We start from the raw sequence: 18,510 nt of genomic DNA, 5'->3' as shown, positions 1-18,510 counted from the left end.
TGTATTTGCCTGGAGTGAAAATGGGAAACCACCGAAAACTATTTTCAAGGCTGCCGGCGGTGGGAATTCGAACCGACTGGCTCCCGAATGAAAGCTCACAGCAGTGCTACATTAACACGGGCGGCCAACTCACTCGGTGAAGGAGGAAAGAAGAAAGTTAAAGAACTCCTCAGAACCAGCAGACATGAGGGAATATAAAAGACAGTGTAATGCTATTAACAAAGAGGCGAAAGTGGCAAGGAAGAAGTATTTAAATAACACTTGCTGGAAAATCGAAGAAAAGATAGTGTGTGGTAACATGGGGTCTGTTTATAAGATGGTAAAAAAAATTGGTAAACACTTTATAAAGGGCGCTGCTTTAAGTGATTCACATGACAACATTCTTCATGACTACAGAGATATATCGAACAGTTGAAAGGAGTACACTGGAACTCTGTACAAAGATGAAAACTTGAAAGAAAGCAGAGTCCTGGAGAGAGAGAGAGAGATGACGAAGCGGAAAAAGAAGAAAACCTTGGCTGCAGTATAATGACCTAACATTAAAGAAGCTAAAAGATAATAAGGCACCAAGTATTGATCAATCGAAAGCAGAACTCTTAAAGAGAAGTGGACCACGTATGAAGGAAAGACTTTTTTTTTTTGGTAGTGGCTTTACATCGCACCGACACAGATAGGTCTTATGGCGACGATGGGATAGGAAAGGCCTAGGAGTTGGAAGGAAACGGCCGTGGCCTTGTTTAAGGTACAGCCCCAGCATTTGCCTGGTGTGAAAATGGAAAACCACAGTAAATCATCTTCAGGGCTGCCGACAGTGGGATTCGAACCCACAATCTCCCGGATGCAAGCTAAAAGCCGCGCGCCCCTTACCACACGGCCAACTCGCCAGGTGAAAGAAGTTTCAAACTAGTAAAGACCATCTACAAGGTGATCGGAAACAACGTGAACAACGAGCTTTTGAGTGCTGGTCATGCTAATAATTTCAAACAAATAATTCCATATATCATGCCGTTCTCGTTTTATCAGCCGCTGAAGTTAGCCAATCAGATTGCTTTGCGGGCGAATTCAAATGGGCTTTGTAAGGCGATTTTGCGAAATCTGCACGTGGATTAAGATCAGCTTGAGAATGCTAAGCGAAGAAAAAAATTTTCAGGGGTGGTATTTTAACACGGACCTCCAAGTTAACAGGATCGCGCGGTAGCTACGGTGACACTGTCTAAAACCGCAGTGTATGTGTGTTTGATGCTGATTTTTCCGCATCGGTTTCCTGACAATAGTACGAGATCTGATATTATTTCTTTCAAATTATTTATCAGCAAGACCAAACCTATAACACTCGTGTAGGCCTACACTGTTCGCGTTATTTCCGACCACCCTGCATAAGAAGGGAGAATTACCCTCCAACTTTCAGAAAAATTGCAATAATTCCAATACCAAAAAAAGTAGGAGAAAATTTCGAGCATTATCGCACACTAACTTTGATAGCACACACCTCAGAGATTGTAACCAATGTCATACTACAACGTAAAGAAGGGCAAGTAGAAGAATTTGTAACTGAATTTGGTTTTAGAAATGGAACATGAAAAGCAATTTTAGCATTGAGATGAATAAGTTACTAGAAAAATGATTAGAAAAGGACACTTTTTTAAGTTGTCGTGGACATACCGAAAGCATTTGATAATGCCACATGAGTGAAAATGTTTGAGGTTTACAAGTAATAAATCTCATTGTAGACCGTATTGGACATCAGATTATGAACATTAAAATAAGAATAATAGTTAACACCACCTTTCCAATACTTAACTTTTCTTATGTTTAGGAAATAAACATTACAATAGGCGTTGTAAGATGGGACATGTTTCGCTTAACTGTCGTAAGCATCATCAGCCGAAAATAAGCCTATTTGATTTTCTAAACGTAAATGTTGTTTCTTAGGGTACCATAAATTTTAAGGACACTAGATTCGGGGCCCTGACCTAACTTTAGGCTAAGATTTATTTTCGGCTGATGATGCTTACGACAATTAAGCGAAACATCCCCATCTTTCAACGCCTGTTGTAATGTTTATTTCCTAAATATAAGAAAAGTATTGGAAAGGTGGTGTTAACTATTACCCTTATTTTAATGTTCATAATGTTTGAGGTTTTCATAAACATAGGAATGCAGTATAAATAAAGGGGACTTATCTGGAACATGTATCAAAATAAGACTGTAGTAATCAAAATAGGAATGGAATAAAGAAAGGGGTGAGATGGGGATATGCGTGGTCTCCCATAATTTTTAATGCTTACATTCAAGATTCACTGAACAGGATCAGGAAAGAATTGAATGTGGGAGTAAAGGTAAATAGAGAATAGACTTATAGATATGATTCGATTTGCAGATAACATTGCACTAGTCGCGGAGAGTAGAAAAGTTCTTGATTACATACTAGAGACGATGGAAGAAATCATGGGAACGTATAGGGGCCTATAATATGCAGATCAATAAACAGAAAACTAAAGCCAAGATATGTGGCATAGAAGAAGACTCAAAAGAAAAAAATCACAATTAAAGGGGACCTTTAGATGACGCGAGAAAATTTAATTACCCGGGAAGCAAGGTTTACTTATTCAATTCAATTCAATTCAATTCAATTCAATTCAATTCAATTCAGTATTACGTCGCACCGACACAGATAGCTCTTATGGCGACGATGGGATAGGAAAGGGCCGTGGAGTTAAGGTACATCCCCAGCATTCACCTGCTGTGAAAATTGAAAACCACGGAAAACCATCTTCAGAACTCTGAATGCAAGCTCACAGCTACGCGCCCCTAACCGCACGGCCAACTCGCTCGGTAAACAAGGTTTCAAAATATAGTAGAAGTAATAAGGAAGTGAGAGGTAGGATCAGTCAAGAAAAAGCTGCACTTAGTGAATAGAAAAGCCTCTCTACCACAAATGGCATCAGCTGGGTTACAGGGAAAAGATTGTTAACAACATGTGTGTGGAGTTTTGCAATATAAATCTGGACTATGTTCGAACAGTGATGCTACCGAAGAATGTTAAAAGATCACTTGGAGAGGTAGGTTAACAAATTAAGGAGTGTATTAGAAGGCAGGGGAAAATTATACTATTTGGAGGAGCATAAAATCTAGAAGGACAAAATTAATATGGCATATGCTAAAACTTGACACCTTGCTTTTACTGATATTATAAGGAATGACTGAAGGGAAAAGGTACTGGGAAAGTATACTCAGCAGACAATTAGAGACGTTAAATGTGGGAATCGTGCTGAACTCAAGACGAGGACAGATAATAGAGCCGACTAGAGAACTGCCGCAAACCAATCTATGGATTGAACACTTGAAGGAGAATTACATTGTCAGTTCCAGAATAATTTTGCATATAGTTTTCTTCCGTTTAGTCCCGCCCACGTATAAATACCCTCTTAAAATTATAGAAGGCCATGATATACATTTTTAACCATGTATTGAAAACATAAATTTCAGTAAATGAAAACCTATATTACAAGAAGTCCAGCTATGTGTATAACTCATTAGCACGGTCGATTTTGGTCCAAGAGGGCCTGGGTTCATTTGCAGATTGCACCGGGGATTTTTAATCTCCACTGGTTAATTTCTCAGATATGGAAACATCATTAGATTTCTGTACATCCTAGACAGGGCTCCATTCTCACGGGTGTACAGGTTGCCCGAAAGACCTGCACCAGGGCTCTCCGGAGACCATAAGCCAATAATTAATCGTTGTAAGCACCATGATGCTGCCAGAAAGATGTTTTCTCAGAAATCCACATGAACGCATTTTATCATTACGCTATAAATTTGGGAATGTGTTGTCCCTGTAAACGTATAGGCCCTGCTGTAGTTCTGTATTACTGCGAGCCTGTACAAATGTGTTTGTGATTTTCTGATTACGTAAGTTTAATAATAAATGCATATTACGAATACAAACAGCCCTAAGTAACCTTTGGTGACAAAAGCCAATCTGTACACACACACACACACACACACACACACACACACACCTTTAACAGTTATCTGGGGAGGTAAAATAATTTGTTACGCGAAATGGCATGATGAAAGTATTCTTACTGTGAATTCCTAGTGTTCAGAACACGCATTTTTCCCTAAATCAATCATTCGCATAATCCCGAATAACCATTCTACGATAATTTGGTTTCAACCAAACTTACTACGATATAAATAATATCCATGGATATTGAAGTAACACGACTTGTATCTTAGATCCTTGCCTAGAGAGCAAATGAGATCTGAACGACCATAGCTCAATTGGAAAGAACATCCGACGTGAATTAGGGAGGTTGTGAGTTCGGGTCCGACTGATTCCCGGTTGCTCATTTTTGTATTCTGTATTTAACATCTTTTCGGTATGTACCAAATGTACTGAACACGGCTTAATACATTGGATATTTATTTCGAATATCTATGAACATTCCTTTTATCACTAGTTTATCTCTGTTTCATTCTTAAAGTGGTTCACAAATGTACGTTTTACATTCCAGATTGCCAACGACTCTTCTATGACGGCCTCCTTTTAACGACAACCAACTACTCAATATGAATTAAACTTTGTCCAGTTAAGTACCCATATTAAAATAATTTTAACCTTTAGAACGAAGTAAATTATGCAATTGTACACAGTTAAACGTACCTATATCACAAATATTTTCATGTATTTAAGAAATTGTATTACGAGAAACTTCTATTACGCTCTCAGACTCGAAAGACTCTTAGACACTTGAAGTGCGCCTGCGCTATGAGTTGAGTGTATTGTTTCTACATTGGTTGTTCTCCCTCCTATCCCTTCTCAATCGTAGCCTTGGTGGCTGGTTGTATCCAGCGTTTGGTTTTCATTATAATTTTGTCGCTCGCTAGAGCATCTACTTGGAGGTTCCTTTCGAACCCAAGGCTTCTGGGCTGTGAACATCGGAGCGTAAGTCGTGAGTGAATGTTACATGTGTATATTGAGTGAAAGGTTAATGCTTGTGGCCGCGAATGGGTGTGTAATTGGGTTTGAGTTGTACTTCTGTGTGTGCTGTGCTGTGTGGATGTGCGGGGTTCGTAGCCCAGGGGCCTATGGCCAGTTGAAGGCCGTTTGTTTTTCTTTAATGTTAACGTTTATTATTACATTCTAGTACTACTTGTTTTTCTTTATATTTCCTGGGGGTAATAGATCTTTTGTTCTCTCTAGTATGTACGAGCCCAACAGTAATTTATTGGTTTGCTTTTGAAAGAGTGCTTCAGTTATAATGTTGTAAATATGTTACCAGTGAATAAAAGACGGATGAATTTACAGATGGAACGCTCCCTAACCTAGGTCTACCTAGCTTCCTCTCTGGGCATGTTCCTATTTTCCTAGGCTCTAATGCTAGCACCTTCTCAGGTGGTAGCAGAGCGTGGTTTCGATCCACGGACCTCTGGGTTATGGGCCCAGCACGCTTCCACGCTTCTCAATCGTAGTCTTGGTGGCTGGTTGTATCCAGCGTTTGGTTCCCATTATAATTTTGTCGCTCGCTAGAGCATCTACTTGTATGTTCCTTTCGAACCCAAGGCTTCTGGGCTGCGAACATCGGAGCGTAAGTCGTGAGTGAATGTTACATGTGTATATTGAGTGAAAGGTTAATGCTTGTGGCCACGAATGGGTGTGTAATTGGGTTTCAGTTGTACTTCTGTGTGTGCTGTGCTGTGTGGATGTGCGGGGTTCGTAGCCCAGGGGGCCATGGCCAGTTGAAGGCCGTTTCTTTTTCTTTAATGTTAACGTTTAATATTACATTCAAATACTACTTGTTTTTCATATTTCCTGGGGGTAATAGATCTTTTGTTCTCTCTTGTATGTACGAGCCCAACAGTAGTTTATTGGTTTACTTTTGAAAGAGTGCTTCAATTATAATGTTGTAAATATGTTACCAGTGAATAAAAGACGGATGAATTTACAGATGGAACGCTCCCTAACCTCGGTCCACCTAGCTTCCTCTCTGGGCATGTTCCTATTTTCCTACGCCCTAATGCTAGCACCTTCTCACCTATTATATATCAAGTTTGAGTTATGTTACTATGTATTTTTCATAAAATGCTAGATTCATTCGCACTGTTAACTTTAGAAGGTGCATGTTAGAATATTTCATACATAATTCCGTAATGACTAACGCTAATGAGATACAGGCTAACCACTTATTATGTAAAGCCGGATAAACAGGAAATCGATGAGTTAAAAATGCAGTATATAATTAATGTAATGGTTAGAAATAATGAAGGAGTTTAAGGCTGTATTCTATAAAAATAATATCATTTTGTTGACGTTCTTCGAAGTTCCTTAAAGTACCGAAGTTAAACGATTTCGAGTTATTGTTTTTAACTCCCCCAATTGAACATACTGACTAGTCTTCAAGTACATAACAGGAAGATAAGGACAACTGAAGCACTATCTGAATGACATTATGACGTAATTGCCTTGAAATATAGATTAGGTATCGAAAACTTTTCTCTCTATAACACAAGTACATTAAAACTAATCCTCTCAAATCGACTCTGTTTAAGGAAATTATGTCTCTGCTATCACCAAGTTATAGCAAAATACTGAATGTCGCCTTCTAAGGCACATTTCCAGACTTGGATAAATGGAAAGCCCCTGAAATAGATTGTTAAAAGTGTTTCCATGGAAAATATGAGTAACAGCTACTTACGTCAGAAAAAATTATCTGCATTCACAAATATCTGAACACAAGAACAGAGGTGGATAGTCAGTGTAAGCCATGGAAGATTTATACAAAATTCTTCTAAATACATCTGCTAACTTCCCTCCGGAAGCGGAATTCACTGTTAACTGCTGAAAAATTAAATTAAAGCTTATGAGTCGAGAGGAAGTGTCTGTAAAAGACACCATAAGAATAAATCATACTCGAGAAAGGTATTACATTATTAAGTCGGTATTATATTTAAGGTCAGAGTACCTCTTGCTGTTACTCTCATAAGTAAGTTTACAAGCGCAACTTCAGTAATACTTGCGTAAATAAACCACCACTTTATGATATGAACACCGAAGTGTATATAAAACCATTCTCCAGTATACAGACAGCTAATAAAGTAGGGAGGGTAGAAAAAGCAATACAGTATGCAGATAAGATGCCACGAACTACAGAAAATCCTACTTGATTCATAGTAAGTATTATTCGCTTCATAAACTTTCATTAATATATTGTAAGTATCCATGGGGATTAGAACAAGGGCAAGTTGATATAATAACTCTTGGAGAAGGAGAATGGTATTTTTATGGAAGAGCTTTCGACTGAAACGTACTAAAATTATCGGTTCTAAGACTTTTCCCTGTCGTAACCTATCAATGAAAAAAACATTAACAGTATTTTTGAGTTTATAGAGTTTGAAATAATTAATATAAGAGAATATTTTAGAAGTTAATGTGAAATGACTGGGAAGATTAATATATACTCAAATAACGGAAGTAAGAAATTTCATTTCACACTTTTTTTTACCATGTGAGACATGCCAAATCTACTGCCAAGTATTTGATTTAAAACACTCCCTAGAGTGGAATAAAATTTCGTAATGAAGCAGAAACTTATCTCTATATTCCTACAGACACATCATAATATTATAGTGAATATAAAACCTTTCTTGTGGCACTACGAGTACATTTATTAAAAAATTAGAATTTTTTCATCTTCTGCCATACAGGGCCTACTTAATCTGATCCCAACCAATTGTTGTTTCAAGGGATGAAGCTCTAGAAAAGAACTCATTTAAATTGTCTGAAGCACAATGGAAAATGGAGCAATAATATAAATGAAACGAAAAGGCTAACTGAGGATCCGGGAGAAAATAACATAGTTTTTCACTTTGTTTAAAGAAAATTTCCATTTCAGAGTATCCCAATAATCTACTGAATCACCTACGTACCTAAGTATTTCTATCGTCTCTAATTACGTTTTCAGAATGTATTCGGTTTGCAATTTTTTCTGCAGAAATTGCAGGTGGCAGTGTTACCTAAACACATACAGATACATATTGGTATGTGAAAACCATATTTCCTTTTTTTAACTGGCTTTCGCTTTTAACGACCATTTAGCCATCTACAATATTGTATGTTTTTAATTATTAATTTGAATTTACTTGATACATTTAATACGAACACAAACATCCAGGCCCCGAACGGAAGAAATTAAACAGACGTTAAAATCCTCGACCCGGGACCCCATTGACCAAAGGCCAGCACGCTAACCATTTAGCCATAAACCGTATTTCTTGAACCAGGATGAAATCAATTACATAGGATAAGACTCGTAAGCCTAGTTCCTAAATAAGCGAATGGAGCCTTTAAGTACTGTAGCAGCACGTGTGCTTATGAAGGCTTTAGCGAATCTTAACCTATTCCAGAAGAGTCCAAAATATTTAGAAGTGGATCTCCCTGGTTCCTGCTGTTAAACCAAGCATATTCATTGATCCAAGATGGTATTTTTCTCGACAGTTGGCTAGTAGATACACTTTTGGGTGGCAGCATCAATGTTTTCCCCAGTCTGGCTTTTGTGAGTTTCGAACTTGGTAGTAAGATTGATGATTTATCCATAAGGAGAGTTTGAATAACACGAAGTGACATCCGCCCGTCGATTGCTATCAACTTTGAAGAGTTATGCACTTCTTCATAGATGAATCCCTTCTCTTAGGCACTGGCATACATATCGCATTTTCCAAAGATGCCTGGACTTTATGCTAAGAAAGTGTAAAGCCCAGTCACAACAGAGTTAATCAAAGAAACACATTCTTAATTGTTATCACTTATCACAGTCTAAATGACATGTAATTGAAACTTGGATATACTTAAAATCAGGTATTATATATATAGCATTCTACGTGTCCGTCCTTGCTAAGCCAAAAACAAAATCAAAAGTTTTATCGTCCTTTTATGGGTTTCAGTGTGTCTTTGCCATCTACAGAGAATTCAAACATTCTACTGCCAGTTTGCTATATTCTGCTGCGTTAGGACATACTAATCAATGGTTTCATCCACCTTGAAAAGTCTACCTCCTTGATCAGACCATATTCCTGGGACCTGAGAACTAGAGACTGGCTCTTTACACCCGATTCTCGGAGCCGACCACGAAGCAAAACTTAGAGTTAATGCTAATCCGCCAATATCCCGTGGTGCACATGATATCGCCGAGTTTACGGCTTGACAGTTGGCCGGTACGATATAAAAGTAACGCCGCTATATTTAGTGTGACGTGACCTAGTAAAGAGAAGGGCTATGTCTGGTATCAGATCCAGGAAGGATATCACCAGACAGGGAAATAGTCCGCTCCCACATGACAGAATTAGAAATCGACAAATGAATGTAACTCCTACAGCCGACTTAACTCTTAGCAAACAAAATAAAACACGGTCGACCATTCTTGGCAGGCATATTGGCATTGAGACGTTCACCAGTTACAACCAGTGACTCAATCTACACGTCCGATGGCTACAAGTGGGACTTAACTTCCGTAACGTTAAGCGAGCGTCAGTAACCGATTATACCTCTCCCGTGTGCAATTGTTCTGTTTTCTAACAAGTTGCTTTACGTCGCACCGACACATACTGTATAGTGTCGATCTTATGACGACGATGGGATAGGAAAGCGGTAGGAGTGGGGAGGAAGAGGCCGTGGCCTTAATTAAGGTACAGCCCCAGCATTCGCCTGGTGTGAAAAATGTAGACCACGAAAAAAACATCTTCAGGGCTGCCAACAGTGGAGTTCGAACCCACTATCTCCCGAATGCAAGCTCACAGCTGCGCGCCCCTAACCGCAATGCCAACTCGCCCGGTCCTGTGGTACTGTATGCCAACATATTGGGAGGAATTTGACATTTTGATCCAGAAAAAGAATCGTAATAAACTTATAATGGAAATAGTCGATGACATATTACTACTACTATTATTGTCTATGTATGTTTAGTCCTCAGCCCGAAGGCTGGTTGGATCCTCAACAGCTCCGCCATCAGCTGCCATAGATGGCCTAGGCGTCACTGAAGAGGCGTACTAGGGAAATGAGGAGTGAGGTATTTTCCCGTTGCTTTCCTCACCGAGCCAGAAGTTGCGATTATATATCAGTCTGCCAAGCCCACTGAAATGCATGCACCAACCGACCCTATGAGCAATATTTTCACACCATTCATAGCAGGGACTGGCTGCATAAGGAATGGCATTACTAGCATCGCTCATACCTTAGTCACTTTCATATTGTCAAAGCCAAGGATAAGACAGAGACAGATCAATGAAAGTAACAAAATTGCTCTAGCCTATACCAGAAGACATAGTGCAATGTAAACACTAGGTCCCGCCAGCAAAGCCACTTATTATTATTATTATTATTATTATTATTATTATTATTATTATTATTATTATTATTATTATTATTATTTTAAATTCTGTTTTCAGATTGACTTTGCTTCAGCTCAGAGTGAAAGCTACGTGTACTCGAGATATATTATTCGTAAGTTGGAAGTGACACGCGTAAAGGTAGCAGTAATGATTACTGGTACTAACAGGTGGGAACAATGACAGGAGGGTTGTCTGAGTATGTAGATACAGGTTAAGTTACGAATGAACTCAATGAATGATGTGAACATAACCAGGCTTTAAATATTGAATTTTCACGATCGCATTGTAATCGAAACCGACTTTCAACCTATTAGGTCGTGTTAGGTACATTTAGTATATGTTGAAGGGATGTTAAGTACAAAACAAAAATGGCCAACCAGACACCAGTGGGATCCGAACCCTGGTATCAGGGTATATCAACCGAAGCGAAATCGGGAGGCTGTGGGTTCGGATCACACTGGTGTCTGGTTGGCCATTTTTGTTCTGTTCTTAACATCTCTTCAATACGTACTAAATGTACGTAACACGACCTAATAGATTGAAAGTCGGTTTCGATAACCCGGCTTTGTTGGTGGTGTCATGTGAGATAGATGCAGGAGGATTTCTTACGTAGGAGAATGCTGGCCACGACCATGGAGGGTAAGAGAAGCAGAAGAAGCTCAAGGCGACGATAGCTAGATTCACTTTGTAATTATTTAAAGATAGGAGTTAAGGAAATTAACAATGTCACAGAGCTAGTGTAAATTAGAGAATTGTAGAGATGAATAGTTCTTTCCGAGAGGTTTGCAGACTAAACACTGAACGGAATAACAGTATGTAGGACGCTATAGCTATCTCTCTGGATTAATATTAGAATTTTGGCTTCTGGACCTTAAGATTCCTGGTTAAAATACAGCAAAGTTAATCATATTTTGGCAGAGCATATAGTTTGATGTTTTCATATTAGCGTCTTAAATATATCTAGTGGTCTATTCAATGTTTATCAAACAACATTAATTAAATCAGCAATTGTCGCCTAATTGATTTCTGGATTCCTGCCATCGGATAGAGTAAAATTGAAGAACATATGTGATACCCAAGAGCCTCCGAAGCTCGGACGGCCACTGGGTTCCGTGGTTCAAATCGCGGTCACTCCATGCGAAATATGTACCGGACAAAGCGGAGCCGGGACAGGTTTTTCTCCGGGTACTCCGGTTTTCCGTGTCATCTTTTATTCCAGCAACACTCTCCAATATAATTTTATTTCATCTGTCAATCATTAATCGTTGTCCCAGAGGAGTGCGACAGGCTTCGGCAGCCAGCACAATTCCTATCCTCGCCACTAGATGGGAGCTTCATTCATTCCATTCCTGGTCCGGTCGAATAACTGGAAACAGGCTGAGGATTTCATTTACAAGTGACACCCAAGCTCCCTGAACTGTGGGAAATCAAAATGTCTGCACATGATGGTCAAGGCCGTATTATTATTCTTACTATTATTATTACTTCCATTAATGTATTCCTTTTAAATTAAATAGTTTTAAGGCCACTGGTGTTGACAAAGTTTCTTCAAATGAATAGCTAACTCCAAAAATCTCAGAACACGTAATCAAGTACGGAAAGTCAGGGTGACCATATGTCCCGATTTCGCCGGGATAGTGCATTATTGTATGTTGTCCTGCTCGTTCCGTCCCTTTTTTTTATTTTTTCTTGTTTTACAAACAAAAACATGTATTGTTTTACAACTTTTTGATAGCACATGGAAATGAAAAGTTTATTTACCTTGCTTATGTCTCATGTCATTAGCGCGGGGGTTGGTCGGATCCTCAAATATGGTCATAGAAGGTTATGCACTTATAAGAAAACGGCAAATGCATGGTGGTGCCATAATGAGACATAATGAGAAAGAAGGGGAGTGAGGTAATGTTCCGTTGCTTTTCATACTGAGCCAGCTACGAGTGGTTATATGAGTGGCACCTATCAGAACATCCAGACGCACTAATCCTGCTCCTGAATTTCATTACTCAGCACTGCCCATACCTCATCAGCTTCCATACTGTCACACCCATAAATTAGACTGGGACTTCAGTAAATACTGCATCCATCATGAAATAGCTATACGTCACCAGCCTATGTAAACCCGCTGGAAAGAGCGAAGAAATGAATTCTTGTTCAGATCCGCCTTTTCTTTTTCAGCGAATTTTTTCTAAATATCTTGTTTATATTTGTGTTAAGGTTTACAAATATAACCCTCCATTACTTAATTCTAACAATTTTTGTTTATATACAGTTCCGATTATTGAGAAAAGTAGTTAACTTACTTTATAGTGCTGTAGGTGGATGTACGCTCTTAAGTGATTAATTTTATGTTGTTGGGTAAAAATAGAGAATTTCTGAAGATTGCAGGAAAGTGACTAAATTGCTGACTTGCAATTTGTAAGCAGCCTTTAATACAGAGTACTTGGAATTTCAATATTAAAAAACTAAAATCAATTAAGCTGTTTTCAGGGTTCCACGTTGAAAAATGTGTTCTGAAAACAGATGGCCCATTTTGAATCTTGAGAATTGTGGTTACCCTAGCAGACTGAAATGCAAGATAGTTCTTCGTAATAACCACACATTCAAAAATAAATTCAATGAAATATTATATTTTGGTTTGTGGGTTGTGTTATGATATTGCTAATCAGGTAGTTGGTTGAGTCCTCAAAATGCATCCCCATACAGTATGCAGTTATACATAAACTAAGATATAACCAAGTGCGCATTGTTATGAAGGCATACTAGAGAAGTATCCAGTACGGTTGTCAGGCATTGTTCCTCCACTCAGCAAGAGAGCACTACTACAGTCTCTCTTTTGTGGCTTTTATCTGAATTTCTGAAGGTCGGCACTACGTGAAGATTAAGTTCACTTTTACGGCTGAGCTTAATACGAACGGCTGAGTCTGTAGCCAAGTCCACATAAAGTGCTGACCCCAATAAATTAGGGGCAGGACCAGGAAGAAGCAGCATGACCATTAAGTACTTAAGACAAAATTTAATTCATTCTTGCTATACGTGTGTAGAAGTGAAAATGATCTTAGCTTCAAGGACCCGTACTTTGTTCACTTTTTCTCTTACGGATTTTGGCTCTAGTACTTGAAGAAACATCCCAGTGCTAACTGTAGGATAGCTAAAGATTAAGCCAAAAATGCATTTTAATCCATAAAACTTATAGAACAAGCATATTCGTCGTGCACAATAGGTTTCATGAAGGCAATATTGGAGCCAAGTGATGGTTAGAATGCAATATTAAGAGATACAAATTATCAACAACATTAATGATAGGTTTTGGCCCTATTATTACCATTAGTTGATGGACGAGGGCTACATTACTTCTCAACAGTACGTCGAAGCAGGGATATCAACCCAGAACTGTTCATCTTTACACTTCCTATGTGACAAGAGATGGCAAGTCTACATTGGATCGCTAGGTCAAAGGACCTTTATCCCATAAAGTTGAAATTTGTCCCAATGGGAAAAGGGATGCAACGCTGTCCCTAACTCATTTTGTTCACCAAATTGCATTTTCAGTTCATCATGCAATTATATTTTATAGGACATAATGCAGAGTGTCACTAATTTTATGTCACGATGATTCCAGATGTGTGTAAGATCATCGTGATTGTTCTCCTTTTTTTATTGGTAAATTTAACAATACGCACAAGGACCTTCATTACCTATAATAATAATAATGATAATAATAATAATAATAATAATAATAATAATAATAACGTAATCAGTGCTTTGAATACAATTTCTGTGATCTGCATGCTTACAAAAGTTCATAACGGTGTGTAATAGATATATACGGCAAATCTTCAATGTAATTCAAAGAAGTGGTATGTTTCGAGGTTCCATTATTTCAGTTCCATTTGAAGAGAAATGTTACTAGGGGAGAACAAAACACCATTACTCATAGATTAGCACAGTACTCCTGTAGCGAAGGGCTGAGTTAGGTTATTACAAAGACAAGATGATTATTCCAAACAAAACCAAAATTACAGTGGGCATACTTACTTCTTTCCACCTTAGGCATGCTAAATTCAGACTTCTGTCCTCTCCGACAACCCCTGAAGAGAGCAGCAAAGAATCCTCCATTAGGTTTTCTTTTGACTAATGCCTTGTTGGAATTATTCTTTACACATTTCCCGTCCACGTCACTTCCATCCGGGGTGGCGTCCCCATCGCTTTGGGAGTCCACGTCTGGCTTGTCGACATTCATTATTGGCGGCGTGGTCTCTTTGTAGGGTCCAGAACTAACACAGCTACAAAGGCTGTGCGATCCCCCGCAGCCCATCATCTGTACACTTTACTGCACACTCACACATCCATCACTATTGACTTCTAATCATCTGAAACAAACAATTAAAAACAATACAATAATTAAGGTGTTAAATTACTAGACAAGTACAAACATCGACCATCAGACAATATTCACAAGCACAGTCCACAGCATATGAATTCTGGATGAATTTCAATATTATAATAATAATAATAATAATAATAATAATAATAATAATAATAATAATAATAATAATAATAATTACATCATTATTTATTTTCTTACAATTTACATTACGTCACTCCGACACACACAGGTCTTGTGACAATGAATTAGGCAAGGACTGGGAGTGGGAAATGAGCGACCATAGCCTTAATTAAAGTACAGCCCCAGCCTTTACCTAGTATGAAAATGGGAAACCACGGAAAACCTGCCTCAGGGCGGCCGACAACAGGGCTCGAACCCACTATCTCCCGAATGCAAGCCACGGCTACGTGACACAAACCGCCCAGCCACTCGCTCGGAATAATAATAATAATAATAATAATAATAATAATAATAATAATAATAATAATAATAATAATAATAATAATAATAATGACATGAGTAAGGTCTCCCGGTGAATTTTGACCTGTGTATTCTACGACTGTGTATCCATCTCAAGAAAAAAAACTGTGAACTCGAGGAAATCGTAGTAGTATTTGAGAACTAGACGTCTCTGACACCAAAATGTTACTAATCTAGAGTTCAGATGTCATTACTTGCCAGGGAGAATGTTCGTATTCAGATGTTATTCATATTGTTGATCTTCCATTGTTTATTTTAATTATCTGAAGTTACCAAAACTGCACTTTTTTCAATCCGCCCCTCCAGAGGCGTGATATCAAGCTGATTCCCCTATTGTAATGTGTGATATGAATAAAATGTCTAGATGGCTCTGCCGAAACCCTATATAAGACTCGAGCTTAGAGGATAGTCTGTCAGATCTTACGGCAGGTTTAGTGTATGTCCTACGAACTAAAGAAAGAGGAAATCTTCTTCAGGAGATAATGAGGCGCGGTTTTGGCATCATAGCATCATAAATAAACAAGGTATGGCAGTCTTAATTTATTAAGTGAACTACTGCATGTAAAGCTAGGGAAGATTTTACATCCCTCTTACTATGTAACTGCTTGGTCGCCGACTCGGTTCCCAAATTAAATGTAAGACTTTCTCTCTCGATAACTAATTAAACTTACGTCTTTAGGTCTTTATATTTTCATTTTCCCTGGGGAAATAGTTGAAATGCAAGGAAGCACGAGGGGTTACCCTCATTAACCTTCCTCTAAATTTGTGTAGGGTGACTAAGGTTTTCAACTATCTAAATTTCTTTTAGTTTTTCGGCTTGAAAATGTCAAATACTTAGTCATCCGGTAGTATGGAATTAGCCTCGTGTCATATAGGCTGGATGCCCACTTACGGGACTTGCTTCTTAAATTATTTTGGAGTGCTTGAACTTCACCTCCGTTTCACTGTGTACTTTCGGCCTTGTAACTTTAAGCCGTATTTCTCTTTCTTCGGCCGAATAGCGTGTTCCATATGCCCCTGTAAATCTTTTATATTTTTCGAGGCTAGCTTTCATATTTGTTGTGCAGGAATAATTGTACAGCAGTATACTACTGTTTTCTACTATGACGATGACCGAAGTGGTCATGGTTGAAGATTCATAGCCCACACGGAACAAATTGTACTCTGCTGTAAAACAAACTCTCGGGGTTAGAAACACCGCGTATTGTAAATCTTGGGGAAGCTAAGGCTTCTGTGTATTTTTAATTTGTGAATTACGGAAGGGGTTACCTCCCCGTTTCTATTTTTTAAGACCTGCGAGTCAACGACTTTTTACTGTGCTACTCAAAGCGAGCTGTATTTAATTCATTACACTTTTGTAAATATTTTGAGCCTTCGAGCTCCTCATGTGTATATTTTCCGGATTAATCTATGTAACTTTCAGAGTGGCTCAGCTCTTTTTTGATGAACTGAAAGTACCTTCACAACTTCAATAATGGTTAATTTTGTTCAAAGTACTGAAAGAAAAGGAATAAACTTCAAATGTGATATTGTTAGCTATACTTAAATTCTGGTTAGTTCTTGTATAGAAATTCACCCCTCACACTTCTTTCTCCACTCTGCTCCGCGGAAATAATAATAATAATAATAATAATAATAATAATAATAATAATAATAATAATAATAATAATAATAATAATAACGGCGTGTAGTTTCTGGAGAGTCCTGATGCACGTCATTCAATTTGACACGATGGGGGACCTAAGCGTCCTACGCGTCTGTGAGGATGGCACTGTACATAGACTGGAATTTCATATTGAAGGCGGTGCAAATACCCAGTCCCCGAAGCAGGGTAAATAACGAATGAAGGCTAAATTCTCGACCTGGTCGGGAATAGAACCCGCGACCCCTTAGACCACACAGGCTATCATACTATTCAAAATAATCAGACACGGAGCCGGACAATTCTGACATGAAAATGTTTGATAAAACATGCATATTATTATTGTTATGTTAAAAAATGAAATGCCGCATGGCTTTTAGTACCGGGAGTGTCCGAGGACAAATTTGACTAGCCAAATGGAGGATTTTGATGCGACCCCCGTAGGAGACCTGAGCGTCGTGATGAGGATGAAATGATGATTGAGACGGCACAACACCCAGCCCCGTGCCAGAGGAATTAATGAATTACGGTTAAAATTCCCGACACTGCCGGGAAACGAGCCCGGGACTCTGTGACCAAAGGCTAGCACGCTAACCATTCAGCCATGGAGCCGGACTATTATTGGGTGGATTACTAGCAACAAATACAATATATACACAGAGAAAACAAACGAATTATATATTACTGTCCAGTTTACATAACCAGTCAAGAACATTTGCTAATTGACTGCTTTCATACGACATATTCAAGGTTCGACTTCGATACCTTCCAGTTAAAACTCGCAGATATTTTTTGGAAAGCGAGCTTTGTACAGGACATAAATGATTTGGAAAAGTTTCAGGGTGGATTTCTATGAGTGCTCATTGAAAGTTTCTTTGTTAGTTGTGTGAATGTTGTTTTCACATATAGGAGCACAATATTCACCTGCAGATTTCACAAGCACTCGGATAACAGAACGGAGTAATATTCATCCTATAGTTTTCCATTTCATCCACCGTTAAGTCTACGCCGCACAGATTCTATATATATTTTTACAAAATTATTAACAAGGACTTGTAACAAAAACAACGGAAGTGCATAAAACTGGCGAACCAAACATATTACTGATATAACCCACGTGTAAAGACAATCTTGTTAATGAGCTTCCTATTGGTTATTGGTTCAAGTTCGGTCAAGGGTGCATTTTGCTCATTCTATTTGTAGTAGTGAGTTGGCACATCTGGTTTGGATGGGCGATCCAACCGACTTGAACTTCAGGTTCTGAGAAGAACCGATTATAGAATTCCTTCGTAATTCTTGGCGAGATGTCTCATAACACAGTTTTCTTGCATCTTATGTTGTATCATGTTGTAGCTATCTCTGCACCATTCGAGCGCGCGTGCAGGGAGATGAAACTGCAATTACTGTGTACGTGAGTACCGATCAGGATACCAGTTTTCTGATAGATGCTGGCATGGTGGAAAATACATTGCAAAGCCTGAAGTCCAGAAGAATTGAATGAAACATTGCTGTTACGCTAGATGAGTAGGAAATCCCCATTAACGGCGCTGAGATGCATCAATGAAAACCATTAATCCACTTCAATATATTTTGGAAAATCTCCAAAATA

At 38.5% G+C, this 18,510-nt stretch overlaps 1 protein-coding gene across 1 annotated transcript in view; it reads right to left on the bottom strand.

The window, feature by feature from the left end:
• The window catches only part of rdgC (retinal degeneration C), a 1,179,561-nt gene that overhangs the window by 737,898 nt on the left and 423,153 nt on the right, over positions 1–18,510 (bottom strand). Inside the window, exon 3 of the mRNA XM_067148666.2 lies at positions 14,428–14,762. Coding sequence (XP_067004767.2) covers positions 14,428–14,710 — 283 coding nt within the window. The 5' untranslated portion in view covers positions 14,711–14,762. The remainder of the gene's footprint in view (positions 1–14,427; positions 14,763–18,510) is intronic.

Source organism: Anabrus simplex, chromosome 1, assembly GCF_040414725.1.
Source record: "Anabrus simplex isolate iqAnaSimp1 chromosome 1, ASM4041472v1, whole genome shotgun sequence".
Taxonomy (NCBI): Eukaryota; Metazoa; Arthropoda; class Insecta; order Orthoptera; family Tettigoniidae; genus Anabrus; species Anabrus simplex.
Note: the sequence above shows the minus strand (reverse complement) of the source record. Positions and strands in the feature narration are given on the sequence as shown.